Source organism: Trachemys scripta, chromosome 1, assembly GCF_013100865.1.
Source record: "Trachemys scripta elegans isolate TJP31775 chromosome 1, CAS_Tse_1.0, whole genome shotgun sequence".
In the NCBI taxonomy this organism is placed as follows: Eukaryota; Metazoa; Chordata; order Testudines; family Emydidae; genus Trachemys; species Trachemys scripta.
In genome coordinates this window covers 333,201,405-333,223,596 of record NC_048298.1, presented here as the reverse complement: position 1 = coordinate 333,223,596, position 22,192 = coordinate 333,201,405, and the positions used below count along the sequence as shown (strand labels likewise).

Genomic DNA, 22,192 nt, shown 5'->3' with positions numbered 1-22,192 from the left:
GAGAGAGGCATAAAAAGGTGCCAGCAGCTAGGCTGAGTTCCGACACATAAGGGATGTAGGCTTGGGAAGCATCAGGAGCTAGGACATCATTTGATCCCATGGCTGCTTGGGAGTAGAAGTACAAATATCCTCCTGGAAGGTGCTCAAATCCGACAGGATTAAAAACCTGTCAGCAAGGGCGCTAATGGCTTTAAAACCAGCTACTCGGGCTGGTGACTCCCTAAACTGACCCCTGGCTTGTGAATCACTTTAGCTAGCTCAGAGGAGGGATGTTGGGGGGTAAATACGCCTTGAGACAGTGCCGTCTGCATTTTTCAGCCCTTGCACAGCCACATGCTGGGTGAAGTGCACAAGGGAGATAGTAGGGGTTCGAGAATCCCTAGTGCTGCCTAATTAAGGTGGAGATGGGAGGGGAATCACATTGTGATATGCAGAACTTTGCCCCGTATGAATCTTTCCCATGATCATTGAGCAACAGTGTAATCTTCAATGTCTGCCTCCAGCTGACAATCAGTGTTTAATTCTCCTACTGCATCTCTGCTGCTCTGATCGACACAACCTACCAACGTGTTAGTTTTGTAACAGTGAAAGGTGCGGCAGTACTAAACGCTTCTATTTAAAAGCAAACCTGCTTAAAGTTCATAACCATGTAAAGTGTTTTCATTCCCCTGGGGAGGAGGGAGCACTTACTGCCCATCCCACCATCACACTTGTATCTCTGCCATAAGCAAAGTGCTATGAATGAAGTATTCCTAAGCTGGGTATCTGGCACTAGAAACAAGGTATAAAATGGAGGGTGTGTGATCTGGTGGCTCAGGTACAGGACTGAGGCCAGAGATCTCCGCTTTACACCCAGCTTTGTCATGGCTCTGTGACCTTCTCTGTCATTTCAGCTCCATGCTTCTGTTTTTGGCCTCTGTTGTGTTACCCCCTCACCCCATTCTTTACATAACCTGTCTCTCTAGGTTGTAAGTTCCTTAGGGCTGGGGTTCCTCCTACTTCCTGCTATGTATGTACAGCGCCTAGCACAATGGTGCCGCTAGCTGCTACAGTAATCCAAATAACTGTTAAATCCAAAAATTTTAAAACACCTGAACAGTGCTTGAAGAGCCCACTCAGCTGGGTCTGCAAATGTGCAGGAACACGCTACAGGAGAACCTGGCTAACCCAAAAAGGGGGGGGGGGGGAGGGTAAAACCTTTTGTGAATTAGTAAGGAAGCCAGCCAGAGTCCTGTTCTAGTTGGGTTTTGGCCATCCCTGTAGCTAGGCTGGCTGTGCTGCAAGATGCACATAGTGGAGGTTGTACTGTATTTTGAAACAGCCAAGACTTGGGAAGCAGAGGAAGCTAGACATGAATCCTGTGTCCTTTCTCTCTTTCCGTTAAAGATCATGCTGGATACAAAACTGACCTGCTGCCAAAGGTGTAGGGAATATATTTAGTGAGGTTAGCATGTAAGGGAGCAGAATAACATCAGTTAGTGGGGCAGAAATAAGCTTAGGAAGCTGTTGGCTTAGTAAGGCTTATGTCTGCTACGACTTAGTGACTGGCCCTGGAAGTAGGAGTTCTTCAAGCTTAGCAATGTAGGTAAACTGCAGTCCCAGGGCAGTTTCAGGAGTTCTGCAGCCTGGGGGGTGTCAGTCAAGAGAAGGTCTATATGAGGCCTGACCTTTGATAATGTCCGTCTGGACCAGGTGCTGTGACGAATAGTTACCTGTATCTGTTAGTCTAGTGGTTCTAGACAGCAACAGACTCTGCCTCGTTGTATTCTAGAGTCCACTTACCAAGCGTGCTCTGCTAATCCTTGCCTGCTTATCTAGTTGTCATTACAATCTGATTGCATAACTTTGTCTTGTGTCATAAAGTAAAGGTCTTTATTTACGGGGAATTTTCCTGAGTGAAATCAGCATTGGTGCACATCAACACTTTGTGTTTTTCTCTCTAAACCAGCGGCTCTCAACCTTTCCAGACTACTGGGACCCCTTTCAAGAGTCTGATTTGTCATGTACCCCAAGTTTCACCTCACTTAAACTACTTGCTTATAAAATCACACACATACAAAAGTGTCATAGCACACTATTACTGAAAAATTGTTTACCATATAATTATCAAAATATCATGACCCCCCTCAGGTTTGAAACCCTGATTTCCTATATAGGGAAATATAAACAAAGTCATGGTCTACATGAAATTTTAGTTTGTACTGACTTTGCTAGTGCTTTCGTGTAGCCTGTTGTAAAACGAAGCCAATATCTAGATGAGTTGACGTATCTTCTGGGAGACCTCTATGTATCCCTGGCTGAGAACCACTGCAGTGCTTGTGAATGTGAACTAGTGTTTGTGCACGTGAACGCTGTAGTGCTTGGCTTTATAAAGTGCCTGCTTGATCAGAAGAGATGCACAGTTAAAATGCTGAATGTGTGTACTTTAATGCTGGCTACTTAAAGTTCTGCTGAAGCCATTCGGGAGCGAAGAGTGTAGCTGCAAACAGCCTCTGCTTAATACTATTATTTCAAATAAGCACCTGGCAATTATCTTGCTAGCAGAGTCAAAGGTGGCTGCAGGCAGCCTTGCACCATTCATGCCAAATGAGGCTTGTAAGAGCTTTTCCAGCTTGCTCCCAAATCCCTTTGATCTGGCTGGCCTAGTTGGCATACAGAAGAGTATTTTCCTTCCTTCTAAGCTGGTCCTGCTGCAGCTAAATTGAAGCAGAGGCTCTTGCGTCCTGCACTAGACATCGCAGGTCTTCTTTAATCCCTAATTTCAATAACCTCCAGCCCCTCTGCTGAGATTGAATAGATGGGTGTTTCTGCAAAAATGGTAGCCAGACCTTGGGGCTTAGCACTCCCACCCCAGGTCAGGGGATTGGGCTATGGAGGAAGCAAGACAGGACAAACTCCAGCCTCTGGGGATACGAGGGGTATTCCTGGCACCAGTGAGGCAGGGAGATGCCCAGCTGGTATCGCTTGCTCCAGACACCTTGGACCCAAGTGATGTCAGCAGCCAGCGTGCAGCACTGGGAGCTCTCAGACGGCTTTTACTCTCTGCTGATCGGCTGTTTGCGCCAGCCTCTGCCTCAGTCCTCGCGGTGCCTGCATCGTTCTCCCTGCCCTCACCAACCCCTTGCTCTCTTTGCTTGTTCTAACCTCCCTCCTCCTTACCCAACGTCTCCTGCTGGTCCAGCATAAAGAGGAATAAATACGAACAGGAATTAGCCCTGTGCTCAGTCACCCCTGCCCCCTGGCTTGTAGCTGTGTTCCTTTCCTTCACTCCAGGGGTGTGTCTCCATGTGGGGCCGGAGGTGTAAATTCCAGCTCAAACAGCTTGAGGGGTAAGACCCACTGTCTGATCTAGTGGGCTTAACAGTAGTGTATGGTGGTGTGAGGAGTGGGAGGGGCTGGCTGGCCCAAGCCTGTATCTGGCTGACATGCTAGGTGCATACTAGACACAGCTGGCCCATCACACCATTGCTGCCGCCACTCAAAGGGTAGACGTACCCTTGGTCTACAAATAAATTTGGACAGTCAGTGCTTTGAGGTGAGCCCTAGGTCTGGATGGTGTTCAAACCCTTGGACCCTAGGCTGTTCAGGCTCTCTACTTGGACTGTGTCCTGTTACTATGACTACTTCCACTTCTGCTTGTGCATGCTCTGTCGCGGTGTCAGACTCAACAGCTCCCCGTGCACCCAGTGGTCACGTTCACAGCAGTTTTATTAGCTGTGGGGAGGAAAGTCCAACCTCAGGGCACTGTGCCAAAGGTCGTAGCTTCAGTCTGGGGGTAACCCTTTTTAAATATCTCTCGGTAACCGCTGAACAGCGTGAGGCAAGGGGAAGCAGGGATTTTGTGCTGCTGAACTTTGCATTAGGGCACCTTTCACCTAGTGAGGGCTGTAAAATAAGCGGAGGAGGAAGGTTTCACAGGGAGCAGAGAGTGAGGTGTTGAAGGGGGGCACCAGGGAAGCTTTAGGATCTCCATGCTAAAGTAGTAGTATATGTACAGGGGAAAACAAAACAATGAGCAGTTATGGACTACTCTCCCTCTTAATCAGCTGGCTTAATCACCTATAGGATTTTGTGGGAAATGCCATGCTCCGACCAGTGGTCCATCTAGTCCACAGTCCTGCCACCAACAGTGGCCAATGGCAGTTTTAAAGGAAGGTGCAAGAAAATCTTCCTGGGTAACTTGTACCCAGGAAAAGTTTCTTTCTAGCCTCTGCCAGGTACAGGTTTGGCTGAAGCCCTGACACAGCATTTATCATGCTTCCAAAGCTCTTGTTCTTTTAATTATTATAATTCTGGATTTTCTCCCCCCTCCCCCTCCGCCTGAGTGTTTTTCTCTAGAAGCCTCCTTGCTTTGCTGGAAATGCCACATCACTCTGGGGTACAGCTTTTAAGAGCCTCATGGGCGTGGTCTGCTCAGTGATACAACTCACTAACCCGGCACCTACCCCCTCAGCAGGTACCACAGACATAACTGGCTGGCCTGCCCCATCCTTCTGGGATGCTGTGCAAAGGAAGGGCAGTGGGCTGTGTTAAATTGAGGAGAGAAGGGGAGGATGTAGTTTTCTGACAAGGTTGTCTCATGTGCCAGACGTCTGCCAGGCTGGAGGGGTTGTGGGGAACACCTGTCCATCTGCTGCGCATAAGCCACACATGGCTTGCGCTCGTCTCTGGGCTGCTGTCTGGAGGTGTGACTGCAGAATGCATAGGCCTACTGGCTTGGACCTACTACTTGGATCGAGCGAGCTTGGGTATCGCTAGCACTGTAGACGCAGCGGCATGGGCTAGCTCTCCAAGTATGCACCCAGAGTACTGGTGGGACTGCACTCCAGTGGCTAGCCGGTCCCACCACAGCTCTGCTGCTATTTTTAGTGAGCTAGCTTGATCCAAGCTAACTCAGGCCTGTCCACACATGAGGCAATCCCACCTCGTGACAGCAGTGTAGACATACCCGTGGGGTTTCTGTAGCCCATTCACAGTGCTGGGAGAAGGGGGTGGAGGGGGTGTAACCAAACACTCCTCATTGCTGCTTCAGCTTCCAGAAGGCTGGCAGGGTTGCAAAAGGGCCTCCTGTCCAGTGGAAGCCCTGACAGATTAGAGTCCAATGGCGAACAGACACCACTGCAGAGTGCAGCTTTCAGAGCCCCGAAGGGTGTGAACTCCCTCCTAAAGTGACCTCTCGGGATAAACACAAGCACGTGGGATTCGGGGTGACCAAGTACAGCTGCTGGGATGAGCTGGCTCTCTTCCCCCTCTCAGTGTGGTCAATGAGGCATATAGAAGGGGCAGGCTCTCCATATGCATTATTAGAATGCAGAAAGGTAACCCAGACCTTGCAGCATCTTTAATTAGGTCTGAGCTGTAACCCAAAGCAGCCTCTCTCCTGAGAGAGGTATGGCCCCATCCCTTCACAGCTGAGGAAACTGAGATCAAATAACTTGCCCCAAGACGTACAGAAAATTAGTTGCAGAGCTGGCAATGGAATAGGAGTCCTGCTTCCCTGTGCTCCTCTATCTAGACTACTCCAGCAGTGGGAAAGCTGTGCTTAGGTGTTTATACTGCTAGTCTGACAGCAAAGGGACCGTCTGCTTCACCGGAGTCTGTTAAAGCTCCTTCACCCTTTTAACTGCAAAGTGTCTAAGGCTCTAAAGCTATTAATAAATGCACTACATGTAACTTATAGACCCTGAGTCTGGTTAAACCAAACTGCAGGTGTACTGTGGCCACCCTCCTTGCCCAGGCCTGCTAGTCACTACTTGCTACCTGTCTCCCCCAGTACTAGGGCAGGAGAAATCGGGTACCGCTATTTTATCCATAACTGAATGTTCAGTCTCTCTCCACCCATTCCCCTCCTTTTAGTTATCCCTGCTACTCCTGAAAAGCAGTTTCCATTTCTTTGTCTGGCCCCATGACTCTTTCTTGCATCCCAAAGCCATAAAGATGTGGAATGTCCTTCCTGCTATATCCGGGTACTGGAACAAAGCACGGTGGCAGAACATGCACTACTGTGCCAATTAATGATGCACAGCAGTTTGTTCAGTAATGGGATGCAATCTTTTTGCATTTAACTCCTTTCTCTGCTGATGAGACATGAAACAGAGTTTAGCTTTAAAACCACATGGTGCCTGATTCTCAAACATTGTGAGTGCTATAATATAAGCAGCTCTTTAGGGCAGGGGTTGTCTTGTTCTAGGTTTGTACAGCGCCAGACACAATGGGATCCTGGTCTGTGATTGAGGATCTTGAGAATTACTGCAGTACAAACCATAAATAATTGAGCTCTTCAGAAAGCTCATCTAGAGATTGTCGTTCTGGGGCTCAAAATCAGAACTTTGGGGTTTCTTCTTCCAGAGAAGGAAAACAGAGTTGCTTTGTGTCCTCTTGCCGGCTTTTCTTTTCATGAGATTAAAAAGGGGGGAAACCCTGAAAAAAAAATTGCCCTAATTTATAAAGCAATAAGTTTGAATCTTGGCATGGGGTTGGCACTTAGCAAAACAGGGTCCCCTCCTGCTCAAGAACGGTGGCTGCTACCATCATGTAATACATCTGAGCATCCTTATAATACTCCTGGGGTATTAGTTCCACAGAATTTATAACTTTGTAACTGTTGCAAAGAGAGTAAGTCCCTGGGGAAGATGATGAATGATACTTCAGCAGGTTAAATGTATGGATCATCGTGTGCTTTTTTCAGAACAAATATGTTACTGTGTGGTAGATTTGTTTTTGAGAGTATGGTCCTCTGTTTGATTCAAACTCCTGGATGCTTGATCAATTGCTTAGGTACTTTTTGGTGATCTGGAATCTTGGCAATTCAGGACAACGTGACTTGACTTCTGTTGCCTAGAAATCTCTTCATGTAAAATGTGTTGTGATGGTGCAAACCTACTTTCACCAGATATTTGGAAAGTTTCTGCATTCTTTCAAATACAGCCTATTGCATGTGCATACAAACGCCAGGGCATTAGATTGATCACAACACGTTAGGCCCACAGAGATGCATTTCATTGCTTTGTCGTTTAGTCGAGCCATGTTGTCCTATCACCAATAAACTTCTTGGCGTAAATCAGCTATGATGGTGCAACATTATCAGTTTTTTGGAAAGTTTCTCTGCTCTTTCAAATGCAACTTATTATATATGCATACCAAGGGTCATATTCTGCCTTTGGACATGTGAGAGACTTGTAAGCTCTTTGGAGCAGGGACTGTCTTTTTGTTATGTGTTTATCCAGCACCTAGCACAATGGTATCCTGGCTCGTGACTGGGGCTCCTGAGTACTACCACAGTACCCAAACATGAGTGCAGCTCCCACTGAAGTTAACCCATTAAACTGACTTTAATGCAAGATGCATGTAGATATCTGAGGCCAAAATTTAGACTGTGGTGTGTTGTACTATATACTAGAACAGAGCAGTTAAAGTTTCTGCCTTTTTGGAACCTGGCAGAATCTGTACAGTCTTATTCTGAATGCACCATCTGAAACAAAGCCAGTCTCTCTGCTCCTGCATCCACCAAGGAATTCTAGTCCGTGATCCTGTTCTGCCTTGTGAAAGACCAGTTGATAACTTGTATAAAGTAGCCAGGCTTTAATGGCAGAGAAGGTCACTCACAGATGCAAAGCCATCCTATGCTATGATTTACAGGGTCACTGAACTACACGACAACTACATGACTTCCTTTCCCAGTCAGATGGCTTTTCATGGGGGTGTTTTTTGTGTGCTAAATGGTAGCAGGTTAATTAAGTGAAACCAATTTGCACCTAGCACGGCTTCAGGCAGGTCGTGGATTTTTCTCTGCATTTTGTTTGCTATGTGTGGCTAGGGTTATATTTCAACAATCAAAAAAGAGGACACGGGGTGCCGCCCTAGCCCTGCCCCCTCCCACTTTCTGCCCCCCTCAGAATCCCCTACCTGTCCCCTGACTGCCCTCTCCTGAGACCCCCCCCACCCTAACTGCCCCCAGGACCCTGCCCCCATCTAAGTCTCCCTGTCCCCTGACTGCCCCAACCACTCTCTACACCCCCTTCTCCCGACAGCCCCCCCCCGCACCCCCGACCAATCTAATCCCCCGTTCCCTGTCCCTTGCCTGTCCCCCCTACCAGGCGGAGGGAGAGTTGCGAGCTTCATGTGCAGCCAACACTGTGGCACTGCTCTGCAGGGGAGGGGGAGGGACTCTGGCTGCTAGAGGGCCCCAGTGGCTGCAAGCGGCTTTCAATCAGGCCCAGCCATCCAATCAGCTGCGCCGCACTCTGCATTGGGGGAAGGGGGAAATCCCAGACATTTCTACTTTATTAGAAGCGACAAAGCCAGACATGTCCGGGGAAACCCGGATGGATGGTAACCCTATGTGTGGCTGAGAACTAAGATGCGCGGATGAAATTTGAATTTGTCCAGGAGGGATTGATTCTGTACCAGTCTGTCTTCTCCCTATTTTCAAATGGCCAGAAAACTTGCACAACCTTGAATCAAAAAGGCTTGTCACTTGGATTCCTGTACAGGTCCTCCAGGAACTGAACAGTACCAGCCCCTGGTTATGAAGGCCTTGTGCACCCACTTTTGGCATTTTAGAGTTGGGGAAAGATCTCACTAACATGGGAAGAAAAATGTTACAGAAACTATCTGCTGCCAATCAAGCGCAAACTATGTTGAGGCTGCTTATTTCGGGAGGTGACTAAATGTAAACTGCTCTAGAAGTGCAAAGCAGCAGATGGGGGTTTCAGGGAGTCAGAGCCTGCATTCAGGTACTCGGCAAATTTAATTTTGCTAGCAGCTACAGGTAATGAATACAGGAAATGGTTTTTCCCTAGTTCCTGTGCAGTAGTTCAGTCTAAAGGGCTTTGTGGCACCAAGTACAGCCTCTGCTTCCAGGACTGCAAAGAATAGGATTTCAGGAATGAGGGATGGCAGGAGTAGGGTGACCAGATGTCCCGATTTTATAGGGACAGTCCCGATTTTTGGGGGCTTTTTCTTATATAGGCACCTATTACTCCCCACCCCCTGTCCTGATTTTTTTACACTTGCTATCTGGTCACCCTAGGCAGGAGGGGCATTGAAGGGAAATGGGTTTTTGCTGAAACCCAATCACTCCCTTAAACGTGGCAAAGTGAGCATGTGTTCCCTATCATGGGACTACACATTCATACAATATTTGCCTCTTAACTGTAGGGTGCCAAAAGGATTTTCTTGTTGAATCTCTCATTCATTTCCACCATCCCAAGTGAATTCAAGATGGCATGTCCTGTATTTCCTTGGTGGATGGTGATGGGAGGTAAATTTCTGGGCTGGGATCAGAAGATCAGCATTGGTGAATTGGGCACTGACGCTTTGCAGATTTCAAAATTTAGTGTCAAACTTATTTTTCAAAACCTGCTTTTCTCTTGGCCTTATGTTGTATCGTGCGAGAGAATTTCTGCGTGCAATTTTGCTGGTGTTTTAAAACAATTGTGTTAACTTTATGTTCCTTTCTCTTTCTCAGCTGGTTAAAACCCACAATCTGCTGACCAACAGGAATTACATTTTTGGCTACCACCCGCATGGAATCATGGGCTTGGGTGCGTTCTGCAACTTCAGCACAGAAGCCACTGGTGTTGGCCAGAAGTTTCCTGGTATCAGACCGTACCTTGCTACGTTAGCTGGGAACTTTAGAATGCCTATTTTGAGGGACTACTTAATGTCTGGCGGTAAGAACGAAAGATCCCACTCCTTCCTCTCTCCCTCTTCCCACCTAGCCACTCTCCAGATTCTCTGTCTCTCTCCCTCCTCCCCCCTCCCCCTGGTCTCTATTGCAGCATCCAAAGCTTGAAGCTGAAATCAGTTTATTTGCAGAATCTTTTTCCTCAGCTTGTTCTCGTCTCGTCTCGCCTGCTGGAGCGGCTGAGACTGGTTTATATTAGTAGAAAGACAAAGGCACACTGAAGCCCATATCTTGCTATAGTTCTAAGAAACACTGCAGGTGGGCAATCTAGCAGTGGCACCAGTGGATGTGGGCTAAAGGATACAATAAGCCTCTTCCATCTCCTAAGATCTATTGAGCATTTGGAGGTGGTGAGAAAAAAACAGGCCAAATTTATGTCTAGCAAATGTAAGTGTTCTCTTTAGTGCTTGATTATTTTAGTACTGTGGTTAACTTTGCTTCTTAATCCTATTACATTTACCGTAATTACCAAAAAGGCTATAGAAAATTGGCAGTTTGCCTTTAAGGGGGAAACTTGGACTATTAACTCTGATGGCCAGGAAAGGAATGTTAGGGTAGGTCTATACTACAAAAGAGACGTTGGTGCCGCTGCGCTTCTGTAGCGCTTTGATGAAGAGCGCTCTCCCATCGGCTTAGTAGTCGCTCCACCTCTGCGAGAGGCTGTAGCTACGTTGGCTGGAGAAACTCACCTGCCAACATAGCGCTGTCTCGGGAGGGGGCTACAGTCAGTATGATTACGTTGCTCAGAGGTGTGAAAACCACACCCTTGAGCAACGTACTTCTACTGAAATAAGTGTAGTGTAGACTTGGTCTTAGGAAGGAGACTTAGACATGCTCTGTGTGGCAGTAGCCTGTGGTGAGGTTACACTTGAACATTTAGTTTGTGGCAAGCTGGAGGTCTGAATCTAGCCTACCATGGACTGTCCACATGCAATGTGGTGATGTGCTTTTTATCTTGTCTTTTTTTTTTTTTTCAAAGGGCTAGCTCCAAGCACTGCAACGAAGTGTGTGTATGTGTCCGCCCACACACACATACACACCAGTAGAGTGCACACAAACAGACCATGGCAGGCACTGTGAGGTAGAGTCACACCATGGCTTGCTACCAAGGAGGGATGGTCTCTTGCTAACCTGCATGTCCTATGGGCTAGTTAGCTACCTACCACAGATAGACTAGGTATTATTTCAGCTTGTAGCTGTTCCATAAAGCCCTTTTGAAGGGAAAAGCAAGCTGTCTCTCCGTTTTTAGATGGGGCTGGGGGTATTAAGCAGTGAAATTGATCTTCCTGTGTTGCACTAATGCATCTCATTCATTCCAATCTTTAAATCATGTATGTTGTAGGTTCTAGTGAGAAAGCTGTCACTGATTTCAGGAAAATAGAAGTCCTTTGACTGTGTACTGTGTTTTAGTGTATCTGAAACTTGATTTAGGAACAAGGACACTTTTTCTAGACTGAATAACCTTACCATAAAATCCCTGTATTTCAGGAATCTGAGAAGATACTGCATATATTTGGCATTGTCAATTAAGTGATTTTTAATAAAGCTGGAAAATAAATCCCCCTTTTCTACTTCTGATTGGAATTTTAAGCTCCTTGGAGCCAAGCCTGGCACTAATTCCGTAAAGCATTATGCCCCCCTGTAGGGCTGTATAATGGATGGTATTCACCTACTCTCCTGCAGACTGTATCCTCATCTTTGCCAGTACTGGGTTCTTGAGAGAATTATGCTGCAGTAATGAAGGCCACCAGAATACCTTTTCACCATACATACTTTCTAGTTTGAGAGCAGAACAGACAGTGTCTAGCTTGCTTTAACTTCTAGCACTCTCCATTTTGAAGTGCAGTGTTAGAAAAATGCGCTAGTTCTTTGGCTAATCGACACTGGAATAGAGAGATCCCAGTGTGAAGGTGCACTGTGCATTTCTTGCTTTCCACCCCAGAATGCAACACGAAAGCATCTTTCCAGGGACATGAGATTTCTCCCCACTGTTTCCTGTCTCTCTTCATGGTTTCACACTATATCCCCCAGCAAAAACCATTACACAGCCATTAAAATATTTAGAAAATCCTGCTAAATTGACTGAGCACTCAGTTTCTCCCTTTGATAAGTGTAAAACTACTCTGAGTGCTACAAAATTTGGGGGCAGGATTTTTCCCTTAAATTAGACAGCCCTATGGCTCTTGGACAAATGGGCATTCATCTGAGTGCAGAAGTGAGCTCTTATGTGCTAGCCGTTCCGGCACTACACCAGTGACCAATACTGCCAACTGAAAGGGTAAAGTTCAGTGCCCACGCGCCAGAGCAATGATGTCCTGTAATAGCAAAAAGCTGGTGGGATTAGGGTCCTTGTACTGATGTAAGACAAGTGCCGCATCTATCCCCACGTGTTTTTTTTAACGTGTTTTTTTTAGTCATCCCTGTCGGGGCCCCGTCGAAACTGTTCGAATTGGGCCCCGCACTTCCTAAAGCCGGCGCCGAGGCAAGGGAAAGGGTGGGACGGCTTTGTGGCCTGCATCATGCAGGAGGTCAGACTAGATGATCATGATGGTCCCTTCTGACCTTAAAGTCTATGAGTCTATGAGTCTGAGTCTATCGGTTTTAGGCCCGGCTTTTTAAAGGTATTTGGGTATTGCTGTGGTCTGTGCTGCAGTACCTAACTGATTTAGGAGTGAAAACATTTTCAAAAGGGAGTTAGGCACTTAAGACGCTAAATACCATCCAGTATCAATGGAACTTTGGGGGGGAGCGATAGCTCGTGGTTTGAACATTGGCCTGCTAAACCCAGGTTGTGAGTTCAGTCCTTGAGGGGGCCACTTAGGGATCTGGGGCAAAATCAGTACTTGGTTCTGCTAGTGAAGGCAGGGGGCTGGACTCAATGGCCCTTCCAGTTCTTTGAGATAAGTATAATCTTTATATATATATATATATATATTTATATATATTAACTTACATGTTTAAGTGCTTAAATCCCTTTTGACAATGAGATTTAGGTTTCTAAATCACTTAGGTGTTGCAGTGCTGAGCTCAGCATACCCATGTGGCTTTAAAAATCTTTGGAGTTCATTTTGGTCTGTGGGGATTTCCTTTCTAAGTTAGGAGGATGGTTGGCCTATTTAGGACCATCCAGCTGGTCTATAACAGCTGGAATTGAATAAGTGCCATATCTCACCCTGGAGGATGGGGGGAGATGCTCTTTAGAAGTTGGGAATTATGCAGCACTTTGTTTTCAAAATCAAATGTGTCCCTCCTTGCCCACTCATCTTCTGCACTACAAATGGCAAGTCTTCAGTAATTCCTAGCCAGATTTCTCTCTCCTGGAATGCTCAGGTATCTGTCCTGTGAACCGCGACAGCATAGATTACATCCTGTCCAAGAACGGCAGTGGAAATGCAATTGTCATTGTGGTGGGAGGAGCCGCAGAGTCCCTGAACTGCACACCAGGGAAGAACTCGGTGACTCTGAAAAATCGGAAGGGATTTGTGAAGCTGGCTCTACGACACGGGTAAAGGAGAAATCAGCTCTAATCCAGAACACTTCAATTTCCAGCACACCTATGGGAGTAGATTTATAACGGCCCCCCCATTACACTCACCCTCAGCACCCACAACCCTGGTCCCAGCGGCCCCAGCCCTGGGCAAATGGCGCCAGCCGAGCACCCCCAGCCCTGGTCCCAGCGGCTCCGGCCCGGCTCGGCCCCCGGGGCAAGCGGCCCCCGGCCCAGATCCAAGCCCCATGACCCCTCCCTATTTTCCCCGGACATGCCTGGCTTTTTGGAATTTCCTCCCAGATGGGGATTTGAGGACCAAAAAGCCGGACATGTCCGGGGAAAATCCAGACGTATGGTAACCCTATCAGTAAGACTCTGCTGTTCCAAAGCCTGTATTGTCCTTTACTTTGTTCCACTTCCACGGTATTGTTCTGCCCACCCCTGAAATAGGAACCAGATTAACTTTTTGTGTGTGCGCACCTATATGAAACTGGCAGTTCAGGTGCTTGCTTCAGCCCCACCCATGCAGCTCTGGTTGTGTAAGTCATTGGTGGATAGCTCACCTTTTTTCTGATTTGGGGGTTGTATTATGGGAACGCCGAGTGGCCCTAGCTAAGATCGTTGTGCTAGGCATGCCATGCTCTGTACATATACATGGGCAGTCCCAGCCCCATAGCTCTTGCAATTTGAAGAGATAAGACAAAGCGTGGGAGAAAAATGGGGGAAATCCTTCCTTATGGAGGAGAAACAGATTAAATGATTGGCCCAAGGAATCCAACCCGGATCTCCTGAGTCTCTCTGGTGCCTTAATCACAATCCCATCCTCCCTCTCTAGTTTAGACTCTGTCTTCTGATGACTTGTACAACTGACCAGGGCACCCACTGGAGCATATTGCATCTTGGAAACCATAGTAACTCCTAGCAATAGTGAAGGCTTGTTTTGGATGTTGCAGACAAAGTTGCAGTGAATACAGCATGCAGAAAATCAGCTGGAGCCTCCCCTGTTGCTCTTCTTTGCTCAGGCATGTGTCTGCTGGCTTTGAGCCTAGAAGCTGATTTCCAGCCTCTGGAAGGTTTTGATTCGCGTCTTGTTTCTTTCTTTCTAGAGCAGATTTGGTCCCGGTGTATTCGTTTGGCGAGAACGAGGTTTACAAGCAGGTGATCTTCGAGGAGGGCTCCTGGGGAAGATGGGTCCAGAAGAAGTTTCAGAAACACATCGGTTTTGCTCCGTGCATATTCCATGGCCGTGGCCTTTTCTCTTCCAACACCTGGGGATTGCTACCTTATTCCAAGCCCATCACCACTGTTGGTAGGCACTGGATTTGAACATGTACATGACATTCTGCACCGCCCTGTTCTATTGGGCTGGAGAAGAGGCTGGTTTAGACTGTGCTGAGGTTAGGATAACTAGACTCCCTGGATCTAAAGGCTCAGATTCAAGCAGGGTGAACTTAGCCTTTTATCCTTCCTTGTAGTTACCATGTTGGTTTAGCAGAAGTCGTTACACTGGGTTGCTCTCTGGAATCCAGATCTGTGTCTGGATCCCACTCCAGCCTGAGTGTTCTGACACTGAGCCCCCTCTTTGTTCTCGCCTCCCAAAGCACCAAGCTTTTCAGAAGGAAAAAACAGCCCAGCTCTATGCAGGGTTTCTCTTACTGCAGCAGGTTTGTCAGGTCTCTAATTCATCCGTGTTAAACGTTACAGCAGTTACTTGGACCTACCAGAAACTGAGACTCTTGAAGTCGTCTTAAAGGATCCACAGTGAATGAAAAATCCATCCTACAGCAATTGCCTAAGCTGTGCAGACAGTCCAAAGTTATCATTGTTTCCTTACTCTGTCCCCCTTCTCTCCACGTGGATCCTATGGGAATATCTTATTTACAGTATTGTAGAGCGGCATCTCCCTTTGTGACCCAGATAAGAACAGCACATGAACCAATAGCCAACTCAGCAGAGTGCAGAAGATCAATATATTTGGCATGGATCACCCAGGAACAGTTCAGTGTGCTAGAATTTACCTTTCAGCCCAGGGTAATGCATAAGCTGCACTACCCCAGGCGTTGCACCAGGAGGCATTGTATTCCTGAGAAATCCTGCTAAGATACAATTCCTCCTTCTTACTCTTGAAGGGGTAGTAAGTTACTGCTGGTCTGTAACAGCAGAAGTTGCTACACCCTCTGGTGCATTGGCAGCAAAATTTGCACTGGTGTAACTTTGATTCTGTTACAACCACTGTAATTGGCTACTAAAGACATGCTCTGCACCACTGGAAACCAGGGATTGTGCCGGTGTGACTTGCACTCTGACGCAGATCTCGCTGAAGGCAGTGGGAAACCTTCCAATAATTGCAATGGGCTTTGGATAACCCCCTTAGTATGTTAAATTGTTCTGGTGCAAACCCTGTCTTACACCATTGCAGGGCATCTACATCTGGGACTGCATAAGTGTAGCTAGACCATTGCAAAACTCCAGCCTAGATAGGAGTCTAGACAATGCAGAAACCTCAGACCCTCTGTTGGGAGAGAAACTGTCTAATCTGGATTTTGTTTTTCATTTCAGTTGGGGAGCCTATCACCATTCCTAAAGTTGACCATCCGAGCCAGAGGGAGATAGACTTTTATCACTGCATGTATGTGAGCTCTCTGATTAGACTCTTTGATAAGTACAAGACTAAGTTTGGCCTGCCAGAGACGGAGGTATTGGACATCAACTGAGAGAACTACGTTTGACCTGGTGGTGACCTGCTCGAAATCAGAGATGGAGATGGTGTCTCCAAAAGTCCACATTGTTTTTTGTTCTATAAAGCTGAAAGCATGTGTGGATGGGTGTCTGTTTTTAAAGGAAAAAAAGTTGTTAAACTATTCAAATGTTAGACCTTTTTAAAAATAAAAAAAATCTTGCTTCAGATACATCCCATTACAAATTGCTATCACTATCAAGAAGAACACTACAATTCCCCACAGCTGTGGGAATGAGGACGGGAAAATGTGATTCCCATTGTAATCTGCTATATAATATTTCTGATTGCCAATGATGGACTTTAAATATTCCCACTGCTACAGATTCTTACCAGCAGTGGCACAGATTCTGCTGGGAGATTTGGGCCCATTCATTTTGCAACCCAAAGAAAGCACTTATTTGATTTGATAGTGACCCCGGTATTGTAGGTACATAGCACAAGGGCGTTTCTGGTTGGGAAAAGCCCCTTCTGAAAGCACAAACAATGCAATTTGATGGTTTGGCCCCGTTTTATAGCTTCTGGTGTGCATGGGGTTGGAAACCAAAAGAACTTGTAACTCTAATGTACCATGTTATTTCCATGCAGTATATAGTATATTTAGCTCCCTCTTTTTAATTTTTGAATGTCTTTATAAGCAGGTCTGACTTTAGATGGTACTTGAATGTGTGTTGTATGAGAATGTTGGAAGCGCTCAGTATTAGCCAGCAATACTTTAAACAAACTCTAGAAGTATTGGGAGGTGCAATTTTATGTGAATGTAATAATGGCCCTGATCCTGCAAACATTCCAGGGATGTGCAGCAGGGTGAATCCGACGGGGCTGTTCATGTGCATGAAGTAATGCATGTGTTTGCAAGATCAGGGTCCAAATGTAAAGTTGGGAATGAATTCTGCTGTTCAAAGATGAGTTTATAAAAAAATTATAATATATTCCATGCTGTGAATGTAAGGAAGTAGTCTTTCTGCACAGGATATACATTTATTGACTGTTTTTAAATGTTTGTTTATAAAATGTTTACATGGATGTTGACAATGATGCTTGTAGTGAGATGTTGTATTCAGAGTGTGTGTGTGTGTGTGTGTGTGTGTGTGTGTGTGATTTAAAACATTGCACTACTGCATGTGTAACCTGCCTTCTTCAACAGTTAATTGTTGAGTGTATTGAAGCTCTGAAACGTGCCTTTGTATTATGCAAGAGGACAGTCCTGGAATCTTGCATCACAACTAAATGTTCCTCCTTTCCTATTTGATGGAATATTGTACCACATCCAAACTTTTTGTACAAATTTATAGAAATAAATTTGAGCAAAAATAGTTCATACCCTCTTCTCCTCCGCTATGGCTCTCTTCTGCATCATACAGATGTGTAACCGGGTTCCTTAAATGTTATCTGTGGCTATTTGGTTTATTTTATTTAGACTGTGTTGCAAGTGCTCCTCCAACATACTCTGGGTGCATGTGCACAGGGCAATGACATCCTACAGATTAAGCAATAGTAAATCTTTAACTCTTCCCCTCTCAACCTCTCAGAAATTAAACACTTACTTTCCAGAGATCCTTCATGAGACCCAGGTTTTGAGTAGAGCCCTGAAATGTGCTGAAACTCCTCTTGTGCAGATCTTACACATCAGTTACTACTTCAAGTAGTGTCCCTATGGGTGCTCTACTGTAAGGGTTTCTGCGTCGCTGCGCTGCTGATCGGAGAACTTTGGGTGCATGTGCTGCTCCTCACATGCAAACCCACCTCAGTTCCTTCTATAGCTCAGTCTCTCTAGCCAAGGATGGTTGAGCTGTCCATTTGTGGCTCAATGCTTTTAGAAGCTAAAAAATTAGCAATTCGCTGGAAGCCTCTCTTCTTAGTTTACATTTTATTTTGGACATTGCCTTTTTAATAAACTTTTGTCTTTCGCCAACCCCTTGGTATGCCCAAGCCCCCTCTTCTCCCTCCCTGCCTCAAAAAGTGTCTCAGTTGCAAGGAATCTCTCAGTGCCTGACGAACACTCAAAGTGCGTTCACTGCCTGGGAGAGAGAAACATTCCACAGAAGTGTGCCTTGTGTCAGCAACTGAAGCCCAGATCCAGGGAAGACTGAGAACTGGGGCTCAAACTCCTACTCAAGGAGTCAGCCCGTAGACTTCCTGAGTCCTGGCAGGAGCCCTCACTGCAAGAGAGATGAGTGAGTGCAGACTCCAGGAGCCACTCACGCAAGACCTCTAAGGCAAGGCCCAGGAGTCCCCATAGAGTGCCACAATCAACTGAAAATTATCTCCACCTGGATCAGTGTCATTGGTACTGACAGAACTGAAGCCATCTAAATCTGGTACCCAGGGCACACATGGTCCCAGACCAACAGAGCTAGTTACTCTCTTAATGCCCAAACATTTACAAATTACAATGCGCATACACACACCTAATATATAGAACTATAATAATAATTTTGTCCTGGACATCGAAGATGGTTGCGTTGAGCCCTTGAAGTCCTAGAGTTAGATCACTCAGGCAAGAGAATATATCGGACAAGTAGCCCAGCCATGAGAGCCAAGCTGTGTCATACAGACAGTGAGTGGGAATGGGTGGTCTGTCCAAAAAATACCTGGAGGTGGGCATGAAGTTCAAAGCAATGTGCCCTGTGACAGCTGTCAAACCGCCATGTGGAGCAATAGAGTGACATGCTTGCTTCCACTCTCATTACAAAGAGTGGAAAAGATTCTGGAGCTCAAGGGTTGAGCTTTTATAAAGTTTACAGCGCTGTCCTGCACCTCCTTCCTGTTGGTGCAAGTGCTTCCCTATGTATACTGCAATGTGCCCGCATTGCATTGGGAGCGACTGCTCTGATACGTGTCACTAGTCCACTACACTTACCAGTCATTGGTTTTGCGCCATCAGTGCAGATGTCAATACATCCTGACCTGATGATACCATGTTTTTGTGAAGTCAAGCAACCAGAAAATCTCCTTCGCAGTTCTGGTAGGCAGCAACTGGAAAAACAAAATGTCCTCCTGTATTGCACCTTTGTAAATATACCACATGTACACAAGACGGTGAGCTAAGCCTGCTATGTCCATGGATTTGTCCAGCTTTGGAGCAAAGTACTGGCTACTAGTGATTGAGTTAGGACCCCATGGGCCATGTCATCAATTCAGCATGCCGCTGTTATTTGATAATGGCAGGAACTGAATTAATTTTGGGGCATAGTGCTTACCATGGCTGCAGCCACAAGCAATAGTACCGTAGTTCCTCTGCTGCAGTGTGAGATTTTTTTTTTTCCTGATTTCACAACACTGTAACTCACGAAGTATGCTGCTTTGAGGGCCTTAATATTGTCGGCAGCAGCAGAGCGTAAAACTTTCTTGTTTGCCATTAACTGCGCCCGTGTCCGCTTGAAAAATCCTAGTGGTTTGCCCTTGTGGTGGTCATGTTTTGTTCCTGAGTGTCTGCATAGAAGAGATGGTTTTAGGCTGTTATTCGACAGACCTTCACTACATCCCACGCCCTGCGGCTGAGGGTATTCACTGTCTCCAGTCCAAGTAAATCCCATGTTGATGTACTTTGTCATTTACGTCTTTGGTATAGATCCTGTTTTGTGACTGGTGTTGATGTTTTGCATCACAGGCTGAGATCCGTATGTTTAGTCAGTAGTCAACATCTCACCGGCAATTTCTGCAAGTACACAGATACTGGCAAAACAAATTTCATTACTGATAACTTGTGTTCTTAACATTACCTCTCTTTAGCCATCTGTCCATATTTCACTGTTACAGACAGATACAGTTATAGTCCAACATATACAACCAATCCCCGGCCCCCCCTTAAATTCTCTAGCAACATCACAAACTCACCCAGAGCCTGTGTGCAAATGACCTGCCCAAAGTCTCTCAGAGCTGGGATTAGGATTCTTGAAGCTCTTGGCTTCAAGAAGCCCCAAACTTGAGGTCTGGCTGGTCTTCTGTGTACTTGCTTCAAGAGATACTCCATTACTAAGGCTCCAACCAGGGAGGAGTTGAGCTCCTGATAAATTGCACTGAAATTCCAAAGCAGGGAACAAACAAAACTATTCCCAGCTATGAGAACTGCTTAGGAATGCTAGAATAGCTGGAGGGGAGCACTTAACCAGCCAGGAGGGAGGCCAGTGAAAGCTCAGTAGGCAGGTGCAAAAAAGGATTCTTTTCCCCCTAAGTCAGAGGTTCTCAACCTATTTACCATTGTGGGCTACATATGCAGCTCTCTGTGTGATGTGGGCCATATCCACACTATATACTACATATAGTACTGTATGGCCCTGAGGCTATCACATGGGCTGCAGCTGTGTGCTGATTGGGTTGCAAGCAGCCCATGGGCCGCAGGTTGAGAACCACTGCCCTAGATGATTGGGACCAAGAGACCAGACACCATCTGTGTCACTCTGCTCTAAGAAGCAAACATGTGCTGTCTGTGAAGACAGTCTGATGGGGAAGTTGATTCCTCAAGGCTAATTCACAGGATCCTGGAATGTTTGAAATCACATTCTCTTTTTGTCGGATTTACAGAAAAGCTGTACCGGACCCGGGACAGGACTGAGTACAGGGGCTTATGGTTAATATCTGATCTGCTGCAGGGGTTCTCTGTTATAACGCATGCAGTGATAGGCCCAAGCGTCCCGGCAATTCGGTTCTGGACCTGGATCTGGGCTTTCCATCTCATGTCTACTTCTGCTTCCTGTATCCTGGAAACAGAACTGGTCAGGGCTGGTAGCCTGATGGCTTCACGTACACAGAAGCAGGGAGCCAAATGACTCATCAGTCAAGGATAGTAGTAGCTAAGGACCAGCCTGCTCGCTTCCTCCTGCCTTACTGACAACGAAGACTATCAGTTCCAGTGTTTGCTTTGCTGGTGAGCTCACCTTGCCCATGGGAGATGAGACGCTCCACACCCTTAACATGGCTGCCCTCTTGGAATGGGGGTTTAGACAGATGTTGAGGAGAGGCCCTTTGGTGGTCCTGGATGGGAAGAGAGCACCATGTTGGGGCTGGTGAAACACGCTGCAGCTTCCTTCCTCCCGCCGGATTAGAGGTTGTGCACCCACACTCTGTGCAGACACCAAGGCCGTTAACCCTGATGGAAGCGTCTGAAGGACACTCCACAATGAATCTCACAGAATCCGCCTCCCATGGCTTTTACTCTGGGAAGGTACAGGCTATCTCTGCGCTATTGTAAGAGCTACGTTCGACACCAGGACCTGGCGAACCAGCGTTCTAGTCCCAGTTCTGGCACTCACCTGCCATGAACAAGTCACTTCCCATCTCTGTCCTCCTCCCACTCTTGGTCAGGCTTGTCTATTTTAATGGTAAGCTATTTGGGGGAAGGGCTGGCTCTGACCACACATTTGTACAGCGTCTAGCACAATGGGGCCCTGATCTCAGTCAGGGCTTCTAGGCACCACCCTCCTACAAATAGTAGTAAATAGTATTGCTATATTGGTATCTGTGGTTTCCGCTTAACCTTATCACCTTATTTTCCTCTACTGCTTTATTGTTACAGCAAACTTCTTAGTATTAAAGGGAAACTTCTTGGGCTCCCCCTCTCTCCCACAGTGTGCTTCCCTTTCTCCGATCCACTGGGGCTATATCTCCCCTCCAGGTCTGCTCAGAAATAATTGCTAAGATTATTTCTGCTTCTTCCTTTAGGTTAAGTGGAATCAAACCTTTCAGGTTTCATTATGTCCCCATTCCCTAGCTGGGCTCTAATCTGTCCTTGAGGCCTCTCTGTCCCCTTTTAGTTGGGATTGCATTCCGAAGCATTTCAACCTTCTCATTGTCACTGTTACTTGTTCACCCCGGTGGTTACAGCGTGGGTGGGGGTGTGTGGGGCTCTCAGAGCGGGATCAGAGCTACTGCCCCATACAGAACCCCAACCCTGCTCCAGTCCTCCATGGGCAGGCACAGCCCACTCATTGGCCCATCCACACACAGGGGAGCCCTAAATCCAGCTTTCCAGGATTCCAGTCCTGGCACAGCCCCGGTGCCACAGAGGGGCTGGGAGACGCTGCAGGGGGTGTTGACCCTCCACAGCTGGCCTCCTAGTGCCTGGTGGGGACAGACTCAGAGCTGGGCCAGCAGGGGAGGGAGAGGATGGGTATGGGAGGGAAGAGAGGCAGCACCCCCAGCACGGGCTCCAGGGACTCTCTGCACCCCCAGAGAGACCCCTTGGCCTCAACCTCACTGACTGTCACTGCACCCCCGGCCCTAGAGAGACCCCTCAGCTCTAACTGAACTGACAGTCACTGCACCCCTGGCCCCA

General features: G+C 46.8%; 1 protein-coding gene across 3 annotated transcripts in view; it reads left to right on the top strand.

Moving 5' to 3' along the window:
• Nucleotides 1-17,231, top strand: part of DGAT2 (diacylglycerol O-acyltransferase 2) — a 36,704-nt gene extending 19,473 nt beyond the window's left edge. For 2 of the 3 annotated variants that reach the window (XM_034759152.1, XM_034759153.1), the window contains 4 exons: nucleotides 9,470-9,674; nucleotides 13,019-13,193; nucleotides 14,285-14,487; nucleotides 15,738-17,231. In XM_034759152.1, the coding sequence (XP_034615043.1) occupies nucleotides 9,470-9,674; nucleotides 13,019-13,193; nucleotides 14,285-14,487; nucleotides 15,738-15,892 (738 nt within the window). In that variant the 3' untranslated portion in view covers nucleotides 15,893-17,231. The remainder of the gene's footprint in view (nucleotides 1-9,469; nucleotides 9,675-13,018; nucleotides 13,194-14,284; nucleotides 14,488-15,737) is intronic. The other variant, XM_034759154.1, reaches the window with a different exon arrangement.
• Nucleotides 17,232-22,192: the final 4,961 nt, after the last annotated feature.